Source organism: Rattus norvegicus, chromosome 8 (assembly GCF_021556685.1).
Source record: "Rattus norvegicus strain SHRSP/BbbUtx chromosome 8, alternate assembly SHRSP_T2T, whole genome shotgun sequence".
Taxonomy (NCBI): domain Eukaryota; kingdom Metazoa; phylum Chordata; class Mammalia; order Rodentia; family Muridae; genus Rattus; species Rattus norvegicus.
The window spans coordinates 43,301,881-43,327,516 of record NC_141541.1 but is presented as its reverse complement, the minus strand read 5'-3'; the positions used below and the strand labels follow the sequence as shown (position 1 = coordinate 43,327,516).

Sequence of the window (25,636 nt, the reverse complement as noted above, 5' to 3'; positions counted from 1 at the left end):
AGGTAAAAAAACACGTGATCCATAAGCCCATGGTAGGAGGAGAGAACTGACTTCCCAAAATTGTCCTGTGACCTCTACACATAACAGGTGTGCACTTGCTCTCACACATACGCCATGAGATAACACACACGCATGCGCAGGTGCGCGTACACACACACACACACACACACACACACACACACACACACACACCCCATACATGTATGTATACACGCCAACCCTCAATAACAATTGAAAATGATTTTTTTTTTCAAAGAAAAAAGAGACCGCTTTTTCAACTCATCGAAGTCGGACTGGCTTTGTGATTTGCTTTGATTAACAGAATACAGCGTAAGCACTGCTGAAGAACTTCCAGGACCAAGCCTTAGAAGCCTTGCAAAAGTCACTTTCATCTCTTAACCTGTGGGGACTACTAGCTTGGTTTAGGCACAGAGAACACAGATCAACTATTATAGCCGGGGAGTTCTCAACCTACTTGGGCATTTGTCATCAGACACGTGAAGAATTCAATCACCCAGCTCCAATTCAAGCGGTTGGATGACACAATCATATAAATGACCCCAGGAAGCCACAGCCAATGAATTGCCTCTTTGAGTCCAGCACAAATTGTCAATATGAGGAACTGCAAGCAAATAAAATAGTTATTGTTTTAAGTCACTTAGTTGCAGAGCAGATGGTGACCTTTGCTACATAGAAAAATTGTCTCATTTAAATAAAGTGACAATTTCCTCTTTGTTATTATTTTTTTACTCTATCGGTACAATATTAAATATGGTCGTGGTCGTTTACTTCTTTATTTTCAAAAGGGTTATTTCTGATGTATAACTGTGAATAATGTACACTGTGTTTTTTTAGATGTTATCAGAACTTAAAAGTTTCCTTTCCTTTCTTTCTTTTCTACTCTACTAAAAACTTTAAAAAAAATAACTTTGTAAAGTTTATTTTATGTGCATTGGTGTGAGGGTGTCAGATCCCTTGGAACTGGAGTAACAGACAGTAACGAGCTCCCATGTGTATAGTATGGATTGAATCTGGGTCCTTTGGAAGAATAAACAGTGCTCTTGACCACCAAGCCATGTCTTTAGCCCTACTTAAATTTTTTTTAGTCAAGAATAAACATCAGATTTTTACAAATATTTGTTTTGCAATGTTTTGAGATGATTTGTCTCCTTTAATTTGTTAGTGTGGCCAGCGATATTTATGAAAGGTGACGGGAATGCTGGTGTCTTGGAGTTCTCCTAAGAGCAAGTTGTAAAAGCCTGAGTCTGATCGCTGAGTTATTCTTAGGCTTCCTGTTCACCGGTAATTTCTCACTCCCTCACGTGGTTTTGTTACTGTCGTCAGTAACAGTGTTCAGAGGATGTCAGTGCCGTATCTTTGAACTTCCAGAACTGAGCATCAAATAAATCCCTTCTCTTTTTAAGGCTTACCTGCTTCAGGTGCTTCGTTTCGGTAATTTAAAAAAGAAAAATGGATCAGTGAGAAAGGCATTTTGGTAAAGACAGGAGGAGCTGATGTTGACTCAGGTAAGCAGGAAGTAAGGCTATGCTACTGCTTGTGTATCTTTCTAGATGTCCTCTTTATTTTAATATTAATTAATCAATTAACTAACTGACTTTCGGTTTTTCGAGACAGGGTTTCTCTGTGTAGACACGAGGAATTCATTTTTCATTTTATATCCACTCAGAAACTAGACACTGGAGCACTTGCTCTCTATCCTGAGTATAGGGTACTCAGCTTCTGCAGCTAATTCACCCAACCTAGCGGATGTAAGGCTAGCAGCTGCATCCTCTGGTTAGCGCCTCAATAGGGACACAGCAGGAAGCTAGGTAAAGGCAGGGAATTGTGGGAGAAAAGGGGCGGGGAAATTATTTCTGCTCTTTGTTCTCTGTACCTGGAAGACTCTCGGAGCCTGTGTTCACTTGTTGAAAAAACTCAGTGCAAGTCTTCACATGAAGTCAATCATAAATTGAATAAGAGGTTGTAAAAGAGAATGCCTACATAAATATAAATACACAAGGAGCAGTTATCTGGCTTAAATTTCACCATTTGTTAACATCTCGCAGGGTCATGGAAAAGTTTTAGACTATAACTAAGCCATCCTTGAAGTTTTGACAAATTGAGTCAATATCTTCTCTCCCGTTTTTTGTACCTGAGGTCTTGTGGTGTGCATTTTTTTTATGACCTTCGATTAATAGTTTCTGTGACCCCATGGAATGTGCCCTAGGTTTTAGAAGTCTGCTGTTATCTCAGAAGCAATTACGAAGTCCTGTTAACAAAGGGACTCCAGCGGTCTCTGTGGGTGTTGCCATTTGGAAACAATGGTAACCCTTGTATGCTAGAAGTTTCTGCAGAGTAAACGCTCTTTGTTTTTGCATACTATCAGAGTCTGGGATCGGTCTCCATCAATTTTTCCGTACCCTAACAGACATTCTCCTTATTTTTATAGTACGCTTATTTGCAGTACTGGGGTATTGAACTCAAGGCCTTGCATTGCTAGACAGGTGCTCTATCATTGCATTACTTTAGTTCCTCTTGTTACCCAGTGTAATTTATTTTGAGACACCGTCTTGCTCAATTGCCCAGACTGGCTTCGAATTCACAATGTAGTCTAAACAGACCTTGACTTTTTGATCCTCCTTAACATATGAGTAGCCTGGATTATGGGTGTGTACCATCACCACGCCCGCCTGTAGTCCATTTGTTTTATATAAATAGCCACATAGCTTCTGTTGGCTTAGTGTTTGCTTAGTATATCTTTTCTTTCAACTTTTCAATATATTTCAATCCAATGGCATATGTAAGGGTTTTTAAAAATGCAATCTACTAGATAAATTTAGATCATTTACAATTTAGCCTTTTCCCTATTATTTAAGTTTTTGCATTTTATTGTCTGCAGTTTTTTTTTTCTCTCCTTTTCTCTTTTCTTGGAAGTTGAAGAATGGATTGGATTTATATCTGTATCCTTAATGTGCTTCCTTCTTTATTGGTAAATAAGTATATACTTAATATAAAACTATAGTATAGCAAGTGGAAACATTATAATAATCGTACATGGATATATGTACTAAAAGTGTATATAGTTTGCTACACAGTTCAAGCTGGGTTGAAATTCCTTGTGCAGCCAATTTTGATCTTGGACCTCTGACCTTTAGGTGTTATTCATTTCTACTCAATGAATACTTATTAAAACCTGAAGTTATTACCTTAACCACTTCCTCTTTCCCAAAGAATTCAAATACGTTGAAATAGTTTAATTCTGGTAAATCCTCTCAACTTAAGCCCTATTATTTGCCTGTATTCTGTTTCCCAGGCTTTGGGGACTGCAGACTAAACACTATCATTTTACAAGGCATTGTTCAGATCCACTTATCATTTACTCACCTGTCCTTGTTTCTCAAGCCTTTATTTTGGCATACTTTTCTGTCACGCATTTTTGTCTACCATTTATGCATGTTAATTATTTCATATATTTGCAAGTTTTAGAAAACATCTAGGGCTAGAGGGATGGCTCAGTGTTTAAGAGCACTGGCTGTTCTTCCAGAGGACCTGAGTTTGATTTCTGGCACCCACATGGTAGCTCATAATCATCTGTGGTTTCAATTCAGGGTATATCTCATGTCCTCTTTTGGCCTCCGAAGACAACGTGTGCATGAGTGTACAGACATACAGAAAGACAAAACATCTATACACATAAAATAAAAATAAAGGAAAAAATTTAAAAAGGAAACATTATCGATTATCTTTTAAAATAATGGCTTTCCTGGCTGGATGTATTAAGCCAAGCTTTTAATCTCAGCACTCAGGAGGCAGGGCAGGCAGGTCTCTTTGAGTCTGAAACCAGCCTAGTAGTCTATCAGCATACTGAGACTCTGCCTCTGAAAAGACACACACACACACACACACACACACACACACACACACACACACACACACACGCAGCTCCCTGGGGCTGATGAAATGGCTCACCTGCTGCAGAGGACCCAAGCTGGGCTCCCAGACTCTTGTCAGACAGCTTACAGCCACCTCTAACTGCAGCACCAAGGGATGTGACCCTGGAAGGCCTCTGACCTGCAAGGGCACCTGTCCTTATGTGCACATACCCCCACACACATATAATGAAGAATAAGATAAATCTTTAGAAAAAATAATGGCTTCCCTTCCATTAGTCCCTCCATGGAGGTCTGAATAAAATGTGCTACGTTTTCATTCTACGTGACATAACCCTTAGTCTCCTTTTCACATTTTCATCTTCATGTCTTCCGGTTTGAACAGTGTCAGAGCTATGTTCAAGTTAGCTATCCGTCTCTTCAGACTTAATTGATGTGCATTTTAATGCCTTTGGCTACTTTTTGCTGCTGTTGTGCTTCTTTTGAGACATGGTCTTATATTACCCATGCTGTTCTCCTGATCCTCCTGCCCTCGTTTTGTATAATTACATTATTTGATTACTCTGTGTGTGTGTGTGTGTGTGTGTGTGTCCATGCAACACAGCATTCATGTGGAGGTCAGGGGGCTACTGGTAGGGGTCAGTTCCACCAGCTAAGTTCTGGGGATCAAGCTCAGGGTGTAAGCTTCGATGTCAAGTGCCTTAACCTGCTGAGCCATCTCACCAGCCCTGTTTTTATGAACGTTTACCTTGTTCCTTTTCTGACTCGGTCACTGTTACAGCCTTTGTAGTCTTTGTTGTCTCCTGTTCCTTTCAGCATTCCATAATAAATTGTTTCATGCTCAGTCATGCTCGTTTCCTTATATATTTATTAACCTTTTCTTGTTGTTGTTTATGTTAATTCTTCCCAATGCCTGAGATAGGGCTTTACTATGTAGCCCAGGCTGGCACTAATCTTGTGTCCCACCTTCATCTACATCCCAGTTGCTGAGGTCACAGGCATCCCCATACCCTCTAATTCATCTTTGATTTTAGTAACAGAAAAATTAAATCTCCACAGAAGATTAGCAGTTTCATTGGCCAGCCATCTTGTGCACCTCCAGCAGGGAGCCCCCTTCCTAGGACATCAACTTAATTTATGAATCTCAGATCCAGCTCTTCTTACCCTGCCAGTGGGCTAAGCATAAATTTTCAATACAACTCTAATGCAAACAAACTATGCGGATAATTCCTTATCTTATTAGTACTAAAGCACTCTGGATCTATCTGGATTTCATTTTGTATCTGGTTCTCTGGAAATTCCTCCCGGTAATATAAACTAAATATAGTATACTCAGGCAGGATCGAGCTGTTCTGAAACAGGAAGAACTTTGGAATACCCAGTTTCAAGTATCCAGCCTCAGCTGGGTTAGTCATGACTCCCCTACTGCAATCTGGCTTTCACTCCTGCTCACGATGACTGGGACTCCTTATGCCCCCTTGTTGCCAAATTTAACATGTTCTTTTTTCTTTTATACTTTGGTTTTCTTCTTTCCTGGGGATCAAATGCGAGGCAAGCACCATATCTAGGTGCTACACGTTAATCCCTAACCTTGCCTTTGAATTCTTTTTCATACGTGAAGCCCTCTAAGGTCCTGGCTGTTCTATCACCCCACCCCACCCCACCCCACCCCTTTGATTTCTTTGACACAAGGCATCACTATGTGCTTCAGTTGGTCTTGACCTTGAGGTCGTCTTGGTTGAGCTTTTCAAGCACTGAGATGCTAGACGTGCACTATTAGTCACATCTGTTCTGCCATTCCTGAAAGTCCCTTCTCTGATCATGTGACAGCCTTTCCACCTATACTTCAACCCATCTTTCTCTGTATGCTTTTGTTTTTTAGCCTTCTCTGTGAGATCCTTTCAACTCAACTTCACAAAATACAGTATCTGAGACCCCAGAGGCCTAACGAGTACCTTAAATATCTGAGTACCTTAAATTGTGTCTATTTCTGTTATTGCTTTTACACACTGTGTTATAACAATCTGTTCACTTACTGTCTTCCCCTGTGAGAGTGTTTTCTGAGTAGAAGTCACAGCACAATTACATCTTTATCCCATGTCTGGGATACAGTCAATGGTACACAAACGAATGTTTGTTTAGTAACTAAGAGAACACATGAATGAATGAATGAATGAATGAATGAATGAGAGTGGTGGCTTGGGAATGGATGGTTTGCAATATGGGAAGAAAGTTACGGCAGTAAAGGAAGGTAAGAGAAAAAGGAGATAACTTGTAAATTCAGGTTGTTCGTCTGTTTCGTTTGCTTATGTGGAAATAAAATTATTTCATTTCATCAAAAGTTTATTGAGCATCCAGGTTGTGCTATGCACTCGGCTAGATGCTAAGTGAATACAAAGATGAAGATCAAAACAAAGCAAAACAAAAATTAAAAAAAAAAAAAAACCACTGCCTTACTTACCCCCGATTTAAGGCAAACTTGGCTTGAGTCTGGGAAGCCAGCCCGGCCGGGATTCAGCACCAGGGTGTGGCATGCTCTCGTGCACCCTATCCCTCACCCCTGTACCTCAAGGCTGAGCAACAGGTAGCCCTCTGCATCTTACATCTCCTAGGCTGCCTGCACTGTCACCTACACGCACTATTTTACCGTGGATGAGGCACCTGGGAAGGTTAGTGGACTGTGGGTTCTGGCTAAGGAAGGAGAGCTGCAAACGCGCCTGACACAGGAGCAGGTAGACCATCAGGATGGGGGAGAGAGAGTCGTGCTGCTTGGGTGAGGGGATGCAGGCAAACTAGAAATCTTGGTGCCTGCAGGGCTGGGGGGAAGTGTATTCTGATGTGGAGGTGAAGGATACAGGGCCTTGTTCATGAGATGATGCAGAAGCAAAGATGAGGGTTAGGAGTTGAGGGACAAGCGATGCAAGGGTCCCTGGGGGCATTAGGGAAGAGAGGGCAGAACACCCGGAGTCTTCTTGGCTTTTATCTATTATTCGTGTGCTGTTTTTACACAGTACATCATTTCCTTTTCTCAAAATGCCCAAAGAAGTGATGGCTTGGGAGCGGCCCAGTCCGTTTTGTCTTCCGACTGGAGTACGGATTAGGGAGCTGGCTCTGTCCATTGCCCTGGGTTCTGAGCCTCTAAGAGCAAGGCAGGAGGGGAGCAGGAGGCTAGGGGGTGGGCCGTCATTGCTTTGACATGTCGGGGCATGTAAAGCTTCTTTCTCTTTTCATGTCTCCCTGGGGAGTAGAATCTTATTTTTCTTACAGCTCAAGGAAGCTTCTCAACCTTCCTGGGGATGATTGGAAGTTTGTTTCTTAAAACAACAGCCGGGAAGAAGGGCATGAATGGTCAAAACCAGATCCTTCTCAGGGACAGCTTGCTAGGTCAGGGGTGAGTGGGCGTGCAAGTCTCTAGGAACAAGTCCACCCACATTCTCATGAAAACTGACAGGAAGAAAGACCAGTACGGCACACTTTTGGGGAGACCATTGGAGGCCACCAAGCACTGTGAGCTTGAAATTTTGTCCTTGCCTTGTCCCGGGTTCCAAGGGTCTCAGGAATGCACCCGGGATTCTCTCTCATCACCTGGAGAGATGGGGAAGCAGGTGTCCAGAATAGGTCCTTAAGACAACGACTCCTTTGTAATCAGAACAGGCCCTGTATACGCAGGAACCACCATCAGTCTTGTCTTTAGTTTTAGTGTGCGTTTGGGGGTAAGTGGCCTCTAAATTGGGCTAAGGGAAAAACTACCACAGACTTTAGGGATCGGAGGCATGTGGGATTGGGAGGTGGTTTGGAAGCATAAACGCTTCCAGGGGGCGCATAGGATCGGCTCACTGGGTAAAATTACTGTTAGTTTCCATAAAATCCTTTAGGGGATTGGGCCAGAAATTTAATAATCTATGTAGTCCTAAGAGGGCACAGCTCATACCCACTGAGAACACAGTCAGAGAACACAGCCAGTAAACCCAGCGCACATGCAACCGGGTTTAACACCAAGATCAGCGCTCCACCCATTTGTGCAAGTTCACACACGTCATGCATCCTAAACGGGGATCAGGCCTGATCTCCCCTCACCCCTGGCCAGAGGCACCGGGACTTCTCAGCCTCCCCCCGGCCGCGGAGAGCAGACCGTGGGCAACCGCAGAGGGTTCCCGAGGAGGCTCAGGCACTGATTTCCACCTGCCCAGCCTCGTCCTGCTCCCGGATTCTGTGCACGCCAGCAGTCCGCAGTGAGCGCGAGGAGCTGCGTGAGCGGCCGGGCGAGCTCGGGGCCCGCGGTGGCGACGTGTGCGTCCGGCCCGTGGCGGGGGAGCGCGCTGGAGAGCGCGGGTAGCGGCGGGCTGAGCGGATGGGGAGCCCCGGAGAGCGTCCTGGGACGGGCGGCGACACGGAGTAGCCAGGCGGGCCGGGTTCTGTGGTGCTTCGTGGCTCTGTAGCGGGATTCTCATCCGGCTCTGAGGAGTCCTACAAACACAGGCGCCGAAAGGGTCAGTGGTCCCCTGAACCCAATCTGGGAGTGCTTTTTCTTAGGCACTGGAACTACAGAGGCACACGCAGGATTGTGTGTGCAGGGTGTCCCTTGGAGTTTCCACCCACACCTCCATGTCCAGCTAGGTGGCAGACAACACCTTGTTTGATCCAGGCACATGGCAGGTATTCAGTGAACTCAGTGCCACATCTATTCTCTTTCAGTTCTGGTTGTCGCAAATGGGTCTATTGCACGTGAGCAGAGAACAGCAGAGGGGCTTGGATGACCACCAAGTAGGCCATGTGAATAGACTGGACATCGTGGGAGCTAGGCTGGTCCATGAGATTGGCCTCTGACTGTCACTCATTTGCTTGTTTAGCCCTTCACAAGTTGCTTTGTCTCTCTGACCTATTTTCCAATCTCTAAAGTGGGGATTTTTGCAAATACTATGAAGAAATGGCCACATCACACGCTCCCTAGCTCGCTGTAGGGTCTCCTTGACAGAGGAGCCTACCTTGTCCTTCAGGATATAGAGCGCCATTGGATTCTTCCGCTCCTGTTCTCCACTTCGGGGTAGGGTGTCTGCTGCATAGGGAAGGCAAGAATGGGGGTCTGGTCCACGGACCAGTGCTTTTCAACTTTGCTAATGCTGTAACCCTTAATACAGTTTCTCATGTTGTGGTGACCCTCAGTCATAAAATTATTTTTGTTGCTACTTCATAGCTGTGATTTTGCTATTGTTATGAATAATAATGTAAATATCTGTTTCGTGATGATCTTAGGCGATCCTTGTGGAAAGGTTGTTAGGGGCTATGGCCCACAGGTTGAGAACCTCTGCTGTACACATCCAGCACCTATATTCTGTATTCGCACCTCCCTTGACTCTGGTGAGTTGCTTATCGCCCTCTTTCCCTTTTCCCAGCAGGCTTCTCGGGTCTGGATGCTGATGGACTGGGCCCACGGGCAGCTGAGAGCTTACCTTCTGATTTGAGGCGGTCATCATTCTGATCCATGTATTCCAAGGAGTTTTGCTTCTCCAACTTTCTCTTCTTCCTGCAAATCAAACCAGCCCCCACCAAGAACAGAGCTATTGACTACAGGATATGGATACAAAGGGTTCTAGCGGACACAGAAGAAGCCTTGTGATGGGAAGATGGGCTGGGAATGGTAGTCTTTGGAATAAGGCACATCTAGGTTTGCACGTTAAAACTGTTGTCAGCTGTGGGTAGGCTATTTATCCAATGTGAGTTTTAGATTTTTTTTTTCCCTGTAAACTGTACTGCCTTGACTTAAAGGGCAGCCCACTAACCCAGCTGGCTGTCAAACCCAAGGAGAAATCACCATCAACAGTGCCCTAGGGGTCAGAGGTAACTGAGCCCAGATGCAGTTCCAAACACAATGGAAAAATACACTTGGAAAGGTACACACTAGGAGGAAAAAAAATTCAAAGAGACGAAGGCAGAATTGGGAGCTGGGGTGAGGAATGGCTCATTTGGTAAAATGATTGTCTTATAAGCATGAGGGCCCGAGTCTAACGCTAAGAATCCACATAAGAAAGATAGGTGTAGTCGCATACAATTGTAGTCCCAGCACTAAGAAAGCAAAGACAGGCAGAAGAATAACAGCAAAGGTGGACTTCTGACATCCACACACATGTGCATTTATACACACATGGACCAAACCAACATGTATGCATTCTTATAGAAACTATAGAAACACACACACACACACACACACACACACATGGGGAAAGAGAGAGAGAGAGAGAGAGGGAGAGGGAGAGGGAGAGGGAGAGAGAGAGAGAGAGAGAGAGAGAGAGAGAGAGAGAGAGAGAGAGAGTGTAAGAGTACTTGAGAAATAAGGATATAGCTCAGTAGTGGAATGACTGCCTAGTATGAACATGAACCCCAGATTCAATGCTAGAAACATTAAACTTGGGGTTGAAACGGACTGAAGAAAAACTAAGGTGTGGACGTTGACTAGTTACCTAGACTTCTTTGAGGGTTTCCAGCAGGCACAGACTGTGACCAGGGTCACAAGGAGGAAGATGCCTCCTGTAGACAAGATGATATAGAGGGAGCTTCTTCCTGAGGAAAGAGAAACAGAGAGGTAGGGGCACTTTGAGAAGGGGAACGGGTGTGGTGACTAGAAGACTATCAGGGGAGGGAAGAGAAAAGGGCCCAGGCAGCACGAATACAAGATACACAAAGGCAGAGCTCACCTGGAGCCTGCCTCCCACTTGTGGCTGTCCTTCAAGGACTGTCAGCCCACCTCTACCCCTGCCTCACTCCCTCTAGACCAGCGGTTCTCAACCTATGGGTTGTGATCTCCCTGGGGTGGTGTCAAACAACCCTTTCACAGGGCTTGCCTAAGACAACACAGATATTTTTATTATGATTCATAACAGCAGTAAAACTAAAGTTACAAAGTAGTGATGAGGATAATTTTATGGTTGGGGGTGGGTCATCACAACATGAGGAACTGTATTAAAGGGTCTCAGCGTTAGGGAGGTTGAGGACCACTGCTCTAGACAGTCTCTCTCTGGAATGCCCTTTGTCCCAGTGGATATTTGCATCTTGGGGAGGCAGGGAAACTTACTATACACGGTGATCTTGACGGGCAAGCTGCGGACCTGGCTGATAGGGTTCTCCACCACACAGCTGTACAGGTCATCATCTTCCATGAGTACTCGGGTGATGGTGAGCACCTTTTGGTCAGGGGACAGGAGCATTCGGGAGTCATTGAGGAGGGGCTTGCCATCCTTCAGCCAGGTGTAGCTAGGCTTGGTGCCGTTCTCGTGGGAGCAGTTGAGGGTGAAGGCCTCGCTGAGCTCCAGCACAGTGGTCGAAGCCACTAACACCTGTGGCCTTGAAATGGGCACTGAGACCCGGGGATGGGAGGACGGAGATGCCTGTGAGTCATAGTCTACAACGTGCTCCCTCCCCCTTCTTTATTCTCCCATCTTCAATGTCTAATAGTTCAGTCTGTCGGCTGAGGAGTCCCTCTAAGATCCCTAGCTTACTCCTGTCCCATAGCCCGTCCATCCATCCATCCATCCATCCATCCATCATCCATCCATCATCCATCCATCCATCCACCCATCCACCTATCCATGCATCCATCCACCCACCCATCCACCTATCCATGCATCCATCCACCTATCCATCCACCTATCCATGCATCCATCCACCCACCCATCCACCTATCCATCCATCCATCCACCCACCCATCCATCCATCCATCCATCCATCATCCATCCAGCCACCCATCCATCCATCCATCCATCCATCCATCCATCCACCCATCCACCTATCCACCTATCCATGCATCCATCCACCCACCTATCCATGCATCCATCCACCCACCCATCCACCTATCCATGCATCCATCCACCCACCCATCCACCTATCCATCCATCCATCCACCCACCCATCCACCCATCCATCCATCCATCATCCATCCATCCATCCACCCATCCATCCATCCATCCATCCATCCATCATCCATCCATCCATCATCCATCCACCCACCCATCCATCCATCCACCCACCCATCCACCTATCCATCCACCTATCCATGCATCCACTCATTCATTCTTCATCCACTTAAGCAACCTCTAGACTGAACAACAAAGTCATGGTGAATGCCCTCACTCCCTTCTTCCTAAATGCCATTTCAAAACCACTGGGCTTTTACTTAAACTGATAGCCCAGGAGACATTTTAGTTGGGGGAAACTAGGACCAATTCTCGAGGTTTAACACTAGACTCTATCAGTTGTATGAGCTTGGGTTATTCCCTGTACCTCTGAAGAGAGTGACATTATCTATCTCCTGATTACTGTAAACGTTGAGTGGGCTGGCCCACGCATGGCCCTCGATCCATGTTAGCTGTGCCTCGGTACCACTAATGACCACTCAGACTTTGCATCGCGTTTTCATGGGTCTAGCCTTAGCCCAGTCTGGTCCCGCCTGCTTCCCTGCCCAGGGCGTTACCATCCACAGTGAGGTTGATGGTCTTCTCTCCAGTGAAGGTATCGTCAGTGATGGAGATCTCCACTTCATAGGTTCCTTCGTCCGCCGACTGCAGGTCGCTGAGAAGCAAGGAGCCATTTTCAAAGAGCCGGATACGGTCTCGATAGTCAGGCCGCAGAGTGCCAATGACCTCTGTGCCTATAGACTGCACCACGGTCACTGGCTTGTCACGCTTCAGCTGCCACTTCACCACGGGCTTGTCGCTGCTGGTGCTACTGTATTGCACAGAAAGCAGGGCCGACTTCCCCACTGTGCCGTGGATCAGACGTACTGGGCTGGTGATGTTCACCCCCTCCAGGGGGACTGCAAACAGAGGCCCATTGGGGAAGAGGGCAGTGTCAGGCCCTCAGCTCCAGAGCCCACTTCCTCCTTCAAGCCCTATGATCTGCCTCACACCTTCAGACCCTTAACTTCCTGCCAGTCCTGGCTTCTTCCCCATCAGCACCATCTCCTCTCCTATGGAAGTTCTTTGCTCCCTCTCCTCTGTCTTTCTTTCCTTATAGATATCCCAGGTCTTCTATGGTTTCGTCTCTCTGGCATTTTCCTCATTGCCTACCTCTTGCAGAAGATTACACATATGCACTGTCTACATGTTCCTTTCATAGAAATATTTATTGAACATCCTATGAGTCAAGTTTGATATGAAGGTAGTATGGCAGGAAATAGAGAAAACATGGGAACTTAGATTCCTAAAGAAAGAGGAATGTGTCTTAAGACAGTTCTCAGGAAGAGGAAGCTCAGGGGTCCAAATACACGGGCACTTCCCAGGCACAACAAGAATCACTGTGTCCTTACCCCAGGTATAACTGTACCTTACCAGGAGGGCTCAGTAGAAAACAGTTCTATAGATGGAATGGAAGTTCTGGGAATTCACCTAAATCCCAGCCCCACTTGCATTCTCTACAGAGGAAGAATTTGAATGAAGAGAATAAAGACTTTGGAGACTTAGGGCCTTCCAAGATGGCGGTCTACTCCTTACTGCATTTGGATAAACAATTTTTCTAAGCCCCATTCTTTTCACTTATAAAATAAAACTAGTGACTATAACTGGGCTCTAGACTATCATCCCAGCTCTTTGGAGGTAGAGGCAGGAGGATGAGAAATTCAAGATCATTCATGACCTACACTATGAGTTGAAGTATGAGGCCAGCCTAGGACACATGAGACCCTGTCAAAGTGGGGTGGGGATAAAATTAGGAATGAAGGACTGTGCTTTTTTTCTTTTTCTTTTTCACTTGTGCTATATGGTCCAGACCAAATCAAGAGCTAAGTGAACTAAAAGGTTGGTTATGGTAAACAACATCTATTTAAACAACTTTTATTTGCTAAACACAGTCAATTCACTTAAAGTGAGGTGCTTTGTTATGTATGGGTTCCTCCTTTCTATAAAAGGTCAAGGAAAGGCCACTTTCCCGCCTCTCTGTGGCTCAGCTTTTCTCTTTGCACAATAGTTAGTTAGACCAGATGATCTCTAAGCGATTTCCAAATTTCACATTCTACCCGCCATCAGCCCGGTATCCCCAAACCTCAAGAGATGGCCCTGCAGACTAAAGCTACCATAGGGGGGATTAGCTGAATACCATTTGCTTATAGGAAGGAAGCCCTGAGTTGAGGAAGGTAGAATGTTCAAAGATAACTATTTGGAAGCTTTTTCTTTTGTTTGGTCTTGAGAGTCTTGCTATGCTGTCTAGGCTGACCTCAATCTCACAATCTTCCTGCTTCTGCTTCCAGAGTACTGGGATGATGTTTTTATACTGATCTTTGAAATGACTTCTCGGGTATTCAAGGCTGGACTCAAACTTGCTCTACGGCCAAGAATGATCTTGAATGTATGATATTCCTGCCTCTACCTCCCGAGTCCTGAGATGGTAGACATGTGTCACCACACACAGTTTATGCAGCGCTTAGGATGATCCTAGAGCTTCATGCATACTACGCAAGTGCTTTTTAAACTGAGTTACACCCCAGCACCTCAAGCATTACTTTTTTTTTTTTTAAGATTTATTTATTTTTTGTATATAAGTACACTGTAGCTGTTTTCAGACACACCAGAAGAGGGCATCAGATCCCATTACAGAGGGTTGTGAGCCACCATGTGGTTGCTGGGAATTGAACTCAGGACCTCTGAAAGAACAGTCAGTGCTATTAACCACTGAGCCATCCCTCCAGCCCTCAAGCATTACTTTTAAAGATTTATTTTTATTTTATGTGTTTGAATGTTTTGCCTGAATGTATGTATGTGTACCACACGCATATCTGGTGCCCGGGGAAGAAAGAAGAGGGTGTCAAGGCCTGTGGAAATGAAATTACAGATAGTGTGACCTGTCTCACAGGTGCTGAGAATGGAACATGGGTCCTCTGCAAGAACGAGTGCTTGTAACTGCTGAGCCATCTCTCCAACCTTAAAGGTCATGCTTATCTTTGCTTTTTAATAATCTGTATGTATGTGTGTCTATGTGAATGTGTATTATATGAGTATGGGTTCCTGTGGAAGCCAGAAGAGACACTGGATTATTTGGAATTGAAGATAGAGGCTCTTGTGAGCCCCTTGACTTGAGTGCTGGAAACTGAACTCCTCTGTCTTTTGGGAGATCAAGAAGTGCTCTTAACTGCTCAGCCTTCTCTCAAACATTTGTTTTCCTTTCTTTTTTAAAGACAAGGTTCTACTGTGCAGTCCTGGCTGGCCTGCATCCTGCTATATATACCAGGCCGACACACCTGCCTCTGCCTCCAAAGTGCTGTGATTAAATGTATTTGACATCATTCCTGGCCTGATCTCAAACATTTTTTAAAGCAACAGTATTTTTGTTTTTCTAAAAATCTTACATAAAAAGTGGAAATAAGTGAAAGATGATTCCATCTACCTAATTTGTTTGGCAGAAGAGACAATGGGGACCCAAGTTCTCTCCTCCCCAGTAACAGAGCTGCTAGAAATTTCTGTGGTCCTGTGTGTCAGACTAAAAATCCACCTGGCCAGACGTTCCGTAAAGTTTCTTTCAGCTTTCAGTATCGCCATGACTTAAATGGGATTACATGTCTAACACCTACTAGGTTCCATTCTCAGCTAGATTTTAAAAAGCAAGCTTTCAAATTTCCCTGAGCAGGCAAAGGAGCTTGGTGTGTATGACTTGGTGATGTTCCAGTAGTGAGGAGGTATCCGCTCACTTCCCAGAACCCTGTCTGAAATCGTAGGATCAGCACATACGTAATGTGTGGAGTCACTCAGAGGTCAGCAAATTGGAGTCAGGAAGGGCTGGAGAGGCGGCACAGTGGTTAAATTGTATACAGCTCTCACAGAGGACCAAGTTAGGTGCCAGCACCCATATCAGGTGGCTCACAAGTACTTGTAACCCCAGCTCCAGGGGATCTGATGTCCTCTGTGGGCACTTAATACATACATGTACATATATAACACATACATGTAAAAAAATAAAATAAGTATTTTAAAATTTTGAGGGACTGGAGAGATGGCTCAGCAGTTAAAAGCATTGACTGCTCTGCTTGAAGACCTGCCTTTGTCTTTCAATTTCCAGCACCCAAATGGCACCTTACAAGTTTCTGTAACTCCAGTTTCAGTTCCAACTTCACACAGGCATACACACAGGTGAAACAATCAATGCAAACAAAATCAAAATAAGTAAATTATTAAAAAAATTAAAATTTTGAGTAACAGCCCTGCTGTGGTTTGGATGTGTCTTGAACCTCCAGCATTTCCGTGTTAAGCTTTTCCCCCATGGTGGAGGTATTAGGAGAGAGTGGAGTGGGTAAGCTCACTGGGAGCACCATCCTTGGAGGGAATTAAGAAAGTTATTGTGGGGGGTTGGGGATTTAGCTCAGTGGTAGAGCGCTTGCCTAACAAGCGCAAGGCCCTGGGTTTGGTCCCCAGCTCCGGAAAAAAAAAAAAGAAAAGAAAAAAGAAAGAAAGTTATTGTGGGACTTTGTGCTCATTCTCCAGAAATTAAATTGTTATAAAAGAATGAGCCTAAGCTCCCTCAACCCCAGGCTGGCTTCCTGTGTTACTGATCTCTCTTTTTCATAGGCACTCTTTGATGCCATCTTTTGTATCATGATAGCATGAAAAGAGGTGGAGGGTATTTTCCAGAGCTGATGTTACATTGTTTGGAAGTTCCACCTCCAAAACTATAAGCTAAATAAATTCTTCTTTAGAAACTGTTTAGCCATGGATACTTTGTTATAGAAATGCAGAACTGACTAATACAGATCTCAAGTACCAAATTCCCAGGCTTCTCATTTCATTGTACCAGCGATATTCCCGGACCTCAGACAAGTAGAGGTATTTTTTAAAAAGATTTATTCATTATTTACTTTTTAAAAAAGATTTGTTCATTTATTATATGTACACTATAGCTGTCTTCAGACACACCAGAAGAGGGCATCAGATCTCTTTACAGATGGTTGTGAGCCACCATGTGGTTGCTGGGAATTGAACTCAGGACCTCTGGAAAAGCAGTGGGCACTCTTTTATTATTTAATGTATATGCGTACACTGTAGCTTTCTTTAGACACACCAGAAGAGGGCATCAGTCCCACTATAGATGGTTGTGAGCCACCATGTGGTTGCTGGGAATTGAACTCAAGTCCTATGGAAGAACATTCTGTGCTCTTGACCTCTGAACCATCTCTCCAGCCCCATAGAAGGTATTAATAACCTTTCTTACTCCTGTAATCTCTGCTCTCTTTCCTGGATTATATTGCCTCCTTTTCCATCCCAAGTTTCCCAGTAGCCATTTTTGGTGATGTTTTCCCCTTAATTCTGCCTTTTTTTAAAAAATCAATTTAGATTAGATTTGGATAAAAGCATGGAGAAGATGCAGCCTTTAACTGTCTCCTAATTTGCCCTAGCCCAGTAGGCTGCCCTCCTTATGTTGTGAACATGGGCAGGCCCACAAGAAGGGATGCACCCACACTCATTGTAAGACGATGGCGCCATCTTTCTTAGACTCTGGTGACAAGAACATTTTTGCTAAGCATGCACAGTTGCCTAGAAACTGGAAAGAATCTAAGTTTGGGTTTCATAACTTTCAGGAGGCACGGAGAATTGGGACAGGAGCCAAAGCAGGACACAGAAACGAGGAAATGGCTAACACCTCAGGCTCAGAGTAGTAATAAAAGGGAGGAGGATTATTCAACCTGGAGAAGCAATTAACGTAATCCTTGTCTCAGAGGCATCATTCTGAGGAAAGTCTCCGTTCTCACCGTAGGCAAAACAAAAGGAAATTACCATATCTACGAGATGTTCCTATCTAACTAAACAATGCCCGGGCATTAGGTCAGTAGCTTCTACTCAAGGAGGATTTGACCTCCTTTGACTCTGAGGAAAGGCAAACTTCAAGAGTGTATCCAAGGAACTCTGGTCTCTTCATGCTGCATCCCTTAAAACCTTCTACTGGTTTTCGTGTCTTTATGGGACAAAGTCTTCATTTTGCCTTAAAGTCACCTTTCAAAAGCATCAGTGGGATGGTGCCCAACTCATGCTGTAGTTTGCCTCTCTTCGCCTAACCCACATTCTCTGGCACTAGAAACCACACTTGTAACCTTTTTCATCTGAAGCAACTTTTGTTTGCTGGGTTCTGTCTCATTCCATTCGTTTGACTGTCTTAGATGCCTTTTCCTCGGCTTTCCCCAAATGTATTATTTCTTTTTTGAAGTGTGGTGACCAGACCCCTCATACAATAACCCAAGGGTAGCAAGAAATTTTTTTCTCTGAAAGGAAGAACATTTTGTTTTCTGCTTTTGGTCTTTAATAATCTTCCCTCCTGTTTAGTGATGATCCCGAGATGATCTTGAGGTAGGCGAGACAGATAGGCACAGAGGGAAAAGAGAAAAGCTGTATGGTGGCTGGATGGTGACGGAACTATAGAGCTAGGTTACAGAAGATATCATAAGACCGCTGAGATAGAAAAAGTTAACTTGACCCAGAACCACCTAACGCCACCAACAAAAATAACTACTGCGTGTCCTCTAATCCAGTCTTATGATATATCTTTAGCAAAGATATATCATCTCAGAAAAAATTAATAATAGTAAAATAATAATAATAATAATAATAAACGTTGATCTATAATTTAGTACACTACTATTCAAATCTCAGGAAACTTCCTTTCCTATTGTTGTAAAGACAGATCAACAGAGTAGACCATAGCACATTTGTATATGATGTGCCAATTTATGCCAAAGGTGACGTTAGTGCAGCAAGGAGAGGGTTTGTTGTCCTTGTATGACAGGACCACTGCTTCAGAGCTGCTCTCTCCCTTTGCCCTTCTCAAAGGTGCCCCTCTCTGATGTTTTTGCTACTCTCTTTTGCCAGGCATCCCCAATTCTGGTGCAACTGTCCTGCTAGTACTCTAAAGAGACACTGTGCTGTCCCTATGACCCTCAGACATTGAAACAATGGTCTCCAACGAACTGGAATACCTCAGGAACCTTACTATTGGAGAAGGAAAGGCTGAAGCCTAACGCCACCCAGGGGGGAAAGTTCCTGTAGGTCTCACTTGTCAACCATCTTGCTCAAACAATGATGGGTTAGTGATAGACTGGACCACATTGTTGACCAGGACTGCTTAGTTATATATACCTCTTGTTCTATGTATAAACCTAAAACTCATGTCTGTACCCCAAGGTCTGACTTGTAGGGATGGGTCACTGGGCCTTTTTCTGTTCCTCTTCCCTTTGTGGCTACACTGGATACTCTTCTGTGCTTTTTACTATTTCTTGTCTTCTTCTTTTATATTTGTTTGTGAAGGGCACAGTATGTGCCCTAATGCACACTTTAGTTCTCTCCCCCCATTATGTGTGTACCAGGGATCCCAGTTAGATTATGAGACTTGTCAACAAGTACCTACTGACTGAGTCACCTCGCCAGTCCCTTGCTGTCTTTTTAATTGGCCTATCGAGGACAAGGGTCTGAACCTAGCTTGTTAGACTTGCCAGGGCCAAGCCTCTGATTCTAACAGTTCTGGTAACGTCATCTAATGGTTAGGCTCTGCTAACTCTGGTGACCTTTGTAACTTTGTCCTTAGTCTTTGGTTATGTGCACTGACCAACATAAAACTCATACACTGATGTGAGGTTTAACTCAAAGCAAATAACATCCATCCAAAAAGAGCTACAGAAACTGGTCAGTCCCAGGGGGTTGAGGTCCACTTCGATGTTCCAGAGGAGGAGGTACATAGCTTGGATGAGAAAGGCCTCTACTCAACGTTCAGACTTCCTGACGTACCCTCCACTCCCACAAAATGTTTGTATTCTTCCCCCCTAATGTGTGTGTGTGTGTGTGTGTGCATGCACCTGCACATGTGCTCACTTACGCTGAGGCCAGAGGAGGACACTGCATGTCTGCCTTTATTACTCTCTGCCTTGTTCCTGGGGATAGGGTCTCTCTGAACACGGAGCTAGGCTGGTAGTCAGGACCCCAACAATCTTCCTGTCTCCTCTATAACTCCTCATGCTGGGTTTAACAGGCATGAACTTGTCATCACCAGTCTTTTTATGTGGGTTCTGAGCATTTGAACTCCGGTCTTTACGCTTATGCAACAAGTACTCTTATCCACTGAGCCATCTCCTCGGGCTCTAAGGTGGAGCTTTAAGGATGATAGCCACTTACGGACAACTCATGAATACATAGTTTCCTTCCCACCAACTCTGGGCTCCCCAGTACTGACCACTGAGTGGCAGATTGCCTGGACTTATTCCAATAGCAATTATTATAACAAATAGTTCTGGGACATATGGTGATAAATATGTTGGGCATATATCAGTTCTACATAGACTGGAGATCTAAGTATAAAAGGGTAAACAACATTTTAAACAGGACATGGGAATGGATATAGACTCCTTAGAGTACATACACACACACACACCCACACACACACACACACACACACACACACACACATGCTTACTTAAAATAATAAAAACAGGGGCTGGAGAGATGGCTCTGAGGTTAAGAGCACTGTCTGCTCTTCCAGAGGTCCTGAGTTCAATTCCCAGCGACCACATAGTGGCTCACAACCACCTATACTCAGGTCTGGTGCCCTCTTCTGGCCTGTAGTTGCATACATGCAGGCAGAAAGCTGTATGATGTATACATAATAAATAAATAAATGTTTAAAAAATAATAAAAACAAATCCTAAACCCTCTTTTTAAAGACTTAGAGCAGGTATTTCAAAGAAAAATATATCCAATTGGCTGATATGAATATAAGAAAAACTCAACTTGATTATCGACTTGGTTATCATGGCAATGTAAGCTTAAACTATAATTTGATTCCATTTCATACTAGCTAGGACAAGGAGATTGGGAGATGATTGGCTCATAAAGGCATTAACTTTGTCAATGGGTTAATTCATCAATGGTAGGTTCTCTAAGAGGACTATTAAAATGTAGGGCCTGCTTGGAGGAATGGGTGGCCTCCTTGGAGTCACTTGGTTCTAGTGCTTCTGAGTCTGTGCTTAGTATCAGAACATCTCAATGTTAGAGGACATGTGGGAGAGGAAATAAGCTCCTAGCAGTGTATATTGTGAATAAGAATCTGCATGTACACTCTGTAACTTGATAATCACATGAGAAGAATGTGAGACCAACTGGCCTTAGTCCTATGTGCTTTCCCAACTACACACAGAGAGACAATAATGAAGGAAAATCACAGGAAGAAATAAGAAGAAGAAAAAAAAAAAAACAACATCATGAATTAAAAAGGCAAGGCTCGACCGCCTGACTGGAGGAACAAGATTGAAGTTTGGATTGATTATTATCCTTTGTTCTTGTTCCCTATAGCGCGGGTTAGTTAGTGATGGTCTGAGTAAGGAGGATCCTCGAATGGTAATAACTGCTAGATTGCTGGCTCTGTGAATAATGTGTTGTTTAAAGATTCACTTCCTGCTTCTGTTCATTGGCTTCTGTAGTAACAGGCAACACAAACTACTTGGGTTCATATCTTGGTGAGTGCAAAGCCAAAATAAACATTGCCAAGCCATAAAAGTGGAGTGGAGAAAGATTTATTACCTGAAGTAGAGAAGGAAAACATTAAGATTTATTTCTAAAGCAATGCCTTCTTTAAACAAAGGAAGAGTGGGGATTTCATTCTCGGAGTCTATACATACCCGTATAGTGGTTGGCCAAACCCTAAGCTTTATTGCTTAGAGGGTGTACCCTGGGCATGCCAGTATGATATGGAGTACATGTTTAGAAGATTGTACAATGGCGGTAATGCCTCTGAGCATGCTCAGCTTGCACCACCAAGTATATGCTGAAAATGAGGCTCTCCAGAGGCACATTAATACAGAGTCTTCTTTGAAGGTGCCTGCTTCAGCAGCTAAAAGCGACTGAAATAAATATATAATTGGGTGATTCTGAGGTGACAGCATGGTTTATTCTTTTTTTGAAACAAGGTTTCACTATATAGCCTTGGCTGACCTGGAATTACTATGTAAACTAGACTGGCCTTGAACTCACATAGATCCTCCTGCCTCTGCCTCCCCCAAAGTGTTGAGATTAAAGGTGTATGCCATCGACTTAGCCATATCTGTTTCTTTGTTCTGGGGGATGATTATATGGGCTCATTCACTTGTTAAGGGCACATCAGACTATATCCTTAAGCCTAGTGCTTTTTCCTCTATGGCATTTTTCAGTTACATAATTTGTTAAATTGAAAAACATCACCACTGCTCCTTGGTAGGGAATTTAGGCTAAAAAGATACTGGGTGCAATGGCTCATACATGTAATCCCAGAACTCAGGAGGCACCAAGGCATGAGAGTTGTCTAAAGTTCACAGATACATGGACCACAGTGTCAGACTGTTCTCAGTATCCACCCACATCTTAAAATTCAGCACAGAAACCAAGCAGAGGATCAGAAGAATCCAAAAAATAAAAACTCCAATGCTTGGATTCATATCTTTTAATGTTCATCAAGGTGTCAACACCTTAGACTCTGGAAAAGGCTTATTTGAACATTCTGTGAATTGTGCTATGGTGAGTTTAAGAAGCTGAGTTTGGCCTGATTTGGGGTAAGCAAGATGGTTTGGTGGGTAGGGGTTCTTGTCACCAAACCTGATTACCTGGGACCCACAGAGTGGAAAGAGAGAACTGGCTTCTGAAACCTCCATAGTTTTGGGCCCTACTCCCACAAAATAAGCAGATAACTGTGAAAACAAAGGGTGGGGGGGGGGAGAGAAGGAGGAGGAAGAAGCTGTGGTGGAGAAAACCTGAATACCAACATCAGAACCTGGACTTCATTTTATGTGGATGAGTGTTTTGTCAGCGTGTATGATATGCACAGGCATGTGCAGTGCCTCTCTGTGTGTGTGTGTGTGTGTGTGTGTGTGTGTGTGTGTGAGAGAGAGAGAGAGAGAGAGAGAGAGAGAGAGAGAGAGAGAGAGTCAGAAGAGGCCACCATGTGGGTGCTTAGAACCAAAGCTAGGTCTTCCACAAGAGCGGTGGGTACCATTAACAGAGCCACCCCTCTGACCCTTTCCATGCCAATCTTAAAACTACATTTCCCAGCTTTTATTGCAGTTAGGTATGGACATGTGTCAAAATTCTAGCCAATAGAATTAGTGAAAGTGGTATGCTCAACTCAGAGACTTATGTTTGGAAAGTCTTCCCTTATATGTCTTTTTATTGTTGTACTTGTTAATTTGCTAAGTTTGTTTTTTGGTTTTTATTTTTTTGTGGGGGGGGGTTAATTCTCTTTTTGGCCAGGCTTGATGGTCCAGGTGGAGTCTGGCAAATCTGTAAATCTGAGGCCACTCTGGTTTAAATAGCACCTTCTAGGCCAGCCAGAGCTAGAGTAAGAAGGCCCTGTCTCAAACAAACAAAAAATAAACAAACAGACAGACAAACAAGCTCTCTATCTGGAATGAATAGAGGCAAATTCCACAGTACTGAAATCCTCCTAATCCATCCCCAAGCCCTGCATCTCACAATCCGACTTCTTTTGGCAATAGGGTCTTTTCAGAGCCAAGGAATTGAGATGAGGTCACACTGTAGTAGGGTGGATCCATTTCCGCACAAGTCCTTGTGAAAACTGGGACATTTGAACACTGACACGCAAACAGGAAAACGCCACCTGAAGGCTGGAATTTTGCTACCGAGAGCCAAAGATGCCCGTCCTTAGTGCTCTTGGAGGGGGTGTGGATTGTCGGTACTTTGATCTCCAAGGTCTGCTTTTCAGAACTGCAAGACACCAACTTTCCGCTACCTAACTAACCCTGCCCCGTCTGTGTTGTTTTGTTTCATGGGTTCAGAAGAATGAAATCGGCTTTCGTCCTCATCTATTTCGCCTCGTTTCTCTTTCAGTGCCTCACTGAAGACTGAGAGATCCAAAAAGTATATCTGATCCTGCCAGTTCCCGAATTAAAGATCATACAGCTTCCCCATCCACCATTTGTAGACTCTTTCTCATTTTCTGAGAAAGGTTTACAAGGCTTTTACTGAACTCAGTTCACACTCTCCCCTCAGCAATGCTGAACTTCTGGGCTCCGCCTAAACACACGAGGAGACTATTTCAAGCTCTTGACCTTTGTCTGTTTCCCAACAATAATCTCACTCACGCTCCTACCTATTTCCCTCATCTTCTAAGACTCAGTGCAGACATTCTTTCTACAAAGAAACATTCCCTGCTTTTCAACGCCCACCAGCATCCTGCCCCACCAGCCCCAGCTTCCTGGATGAAGGCAGGTGACTTTTTTTCCCCTGACTCCTGCTTTTTGTTAAAATGATCTATGTATCCGCTTGCCACATTAAGATGTGCATTTCTAGGCTCCGTGTAATCGTATGCACACATAAATATATCTACAGCACTTATAAGAAGATCAGTTCTCTATGGAATTGGTAGGGGGCGCTGTAAGAGGTAGGTGTCTATGGCTTGGAGTATATCATGACTGGACTGATTGCTATCCTAAACCAGGAGGCTCGTTATCTACAAAGCTTCTTTCATCTTTCAAGCTGTTTGACACTCAGAGAAGCCATCGGGGAGGTTTGGGAGGTGCAAAACCAAGATTTGCCCTCCTTCTCCTCCCACCAAGAGCTCACATAAGCTCTTAAAAAGAATGCTGGACTGGCCCACGCCAGCAAGTCATCCCATAAGAAGTGGCGTGATGCCTTCCAGCTAATGTACTGAATGCCGTGGGCGCTCCAAAGTCATGCAGCCTTTCGGGGAGGGGGGCCAGGGGGGCCAGGCGGGAAGCACAGGGAGTGAACAGATATATTCAACACTGATTTCTGAATTCACTGAGTTGCTTCCCACAGCCACTGAGCTCTCTCCCCTCCTCCAGCCCGGGAGGTATTCAGACTCTGCTCTCCCTTTACTTCTGTCAAAAGCCCCCCCCCCCCCCCCGATTCTTTTCTCCAGACCCTCTGGTCTCCTACCTGGTTGGATGAGAAGCAGGTAGACAAAAGGAGAGAGGCGCAGGGCCCTGGAGGCTCTTGACAGGGCTTCCCTTTCTCTCTTCATTTTGGGTGGCGTTCTCCAGCTCTGGTGCAGACAATTAGCATGATTTCTCCACTCCGGGCACGTCCCTTTGTACCACTCGGAGTTTCTCTGCCCGGGCACAACCCTGCCAACTTCCCTCTGAATACAGAGAGCTCTGTGTGTTGCTGGCCTTGTTCTCTCCTCTCCCTTTGCTCAGACCTAGCATTTTCTACTTTCCATGCCCTTTGCCCCCCCTAGATTGGACAGGAGTATCTGTTTAGATGCTAATCTAGATTGCAGGTTCCATCCCTGGTGGTCCAGCGGTTCTTGGCTTGTCTCGCAGTAAAGTCCCACTCCCAAGGCAGAGGCACATCTGGGCTCAGTGTCCCAACTTTTACAAGACTCTACCTCACATTCTTCCTTCTGTTTCCGGACAGACTTCTAATAAGAGAGAAAAGGTGGCCAGGTAGGGATGGGAGGAGGCGCTTTTGGATATATCGGGAAATGAGAGACCCCGAAGAATTACTGAAGACGTGGAAAACCCTGTTTTAGACCACAAGGAGAAAATTGGAAAAGGGTTTGATTTCGGTTTCTTTCATGCCTGTTCTAGTTGGGATTGTCTCCTGTCACAGGTTCAGACAGATGCTGGGAGCATCTTTCCAGAATCCACTGTCATCCCCTCACCTGCAGCAAGTGTTCTAGGACATGTCAGAGTAAAAACGAGGTTAATGTTCCACAATCCAGCACCCTTGGGTTCTGCTCTCAGTGTGATAGCCTAGCCCGCCCTCCCGGCCATGCCTTCTCATAAA

The 25,636-nt window shown here is 44.5% G+C and overlaps 1 protein-coding gene and 1 long non-coding RNA gene across 5 annotated transcripts; one reads left to right on the top strand and one right to left on the bottom strand.

The window, feature by feature from the left end:
• Window positions 1-1,330: 1,330 nt before the first annotated feature.
• LOC120094115 (uncharacterized) lies at window positions 1,331-10,101 on the top strand. Of its 2 annotated transcripts, none has more exons than XR_015627172.1 (2): window positions 1,331-1,526; window positions 9,284-10,101. It is a non-coding gene; the product is annotated as an uncharacterized LOC120094115 (long non-coding RNA). The 2 variants fall into 2 exon arrangements; XR_015627171.1 differs by lacking the exon at window positions 1,331-1,526 and adding an exon at window positions 7,918-8,380.
• Window positions 6,216-24,910, bottom strand: Hepacam (hepatic and glial cell adhesion molecule). 3 transcript variants are annotated; one of them, NM_001429434.1, is given in 7 exon segments: window positions 6,216-8,357; window positions 8,876-8,946; window positions 9,341-9,414; window positions 10,349-10,448; window positions 10,960-11,241; window positions 12,355-12,696; window positions 24,785-24,910. In NM_001429434.1, coding segments are annotated over 7 exon segments (1,257 nt in total). In that variant the 5' UTR covers window positions 24,870-24,910; the 3' UTR covers window positions 6,216-8,054.
• Window positions 24,911-25,636: the final 726 nt, after the last annotated feature.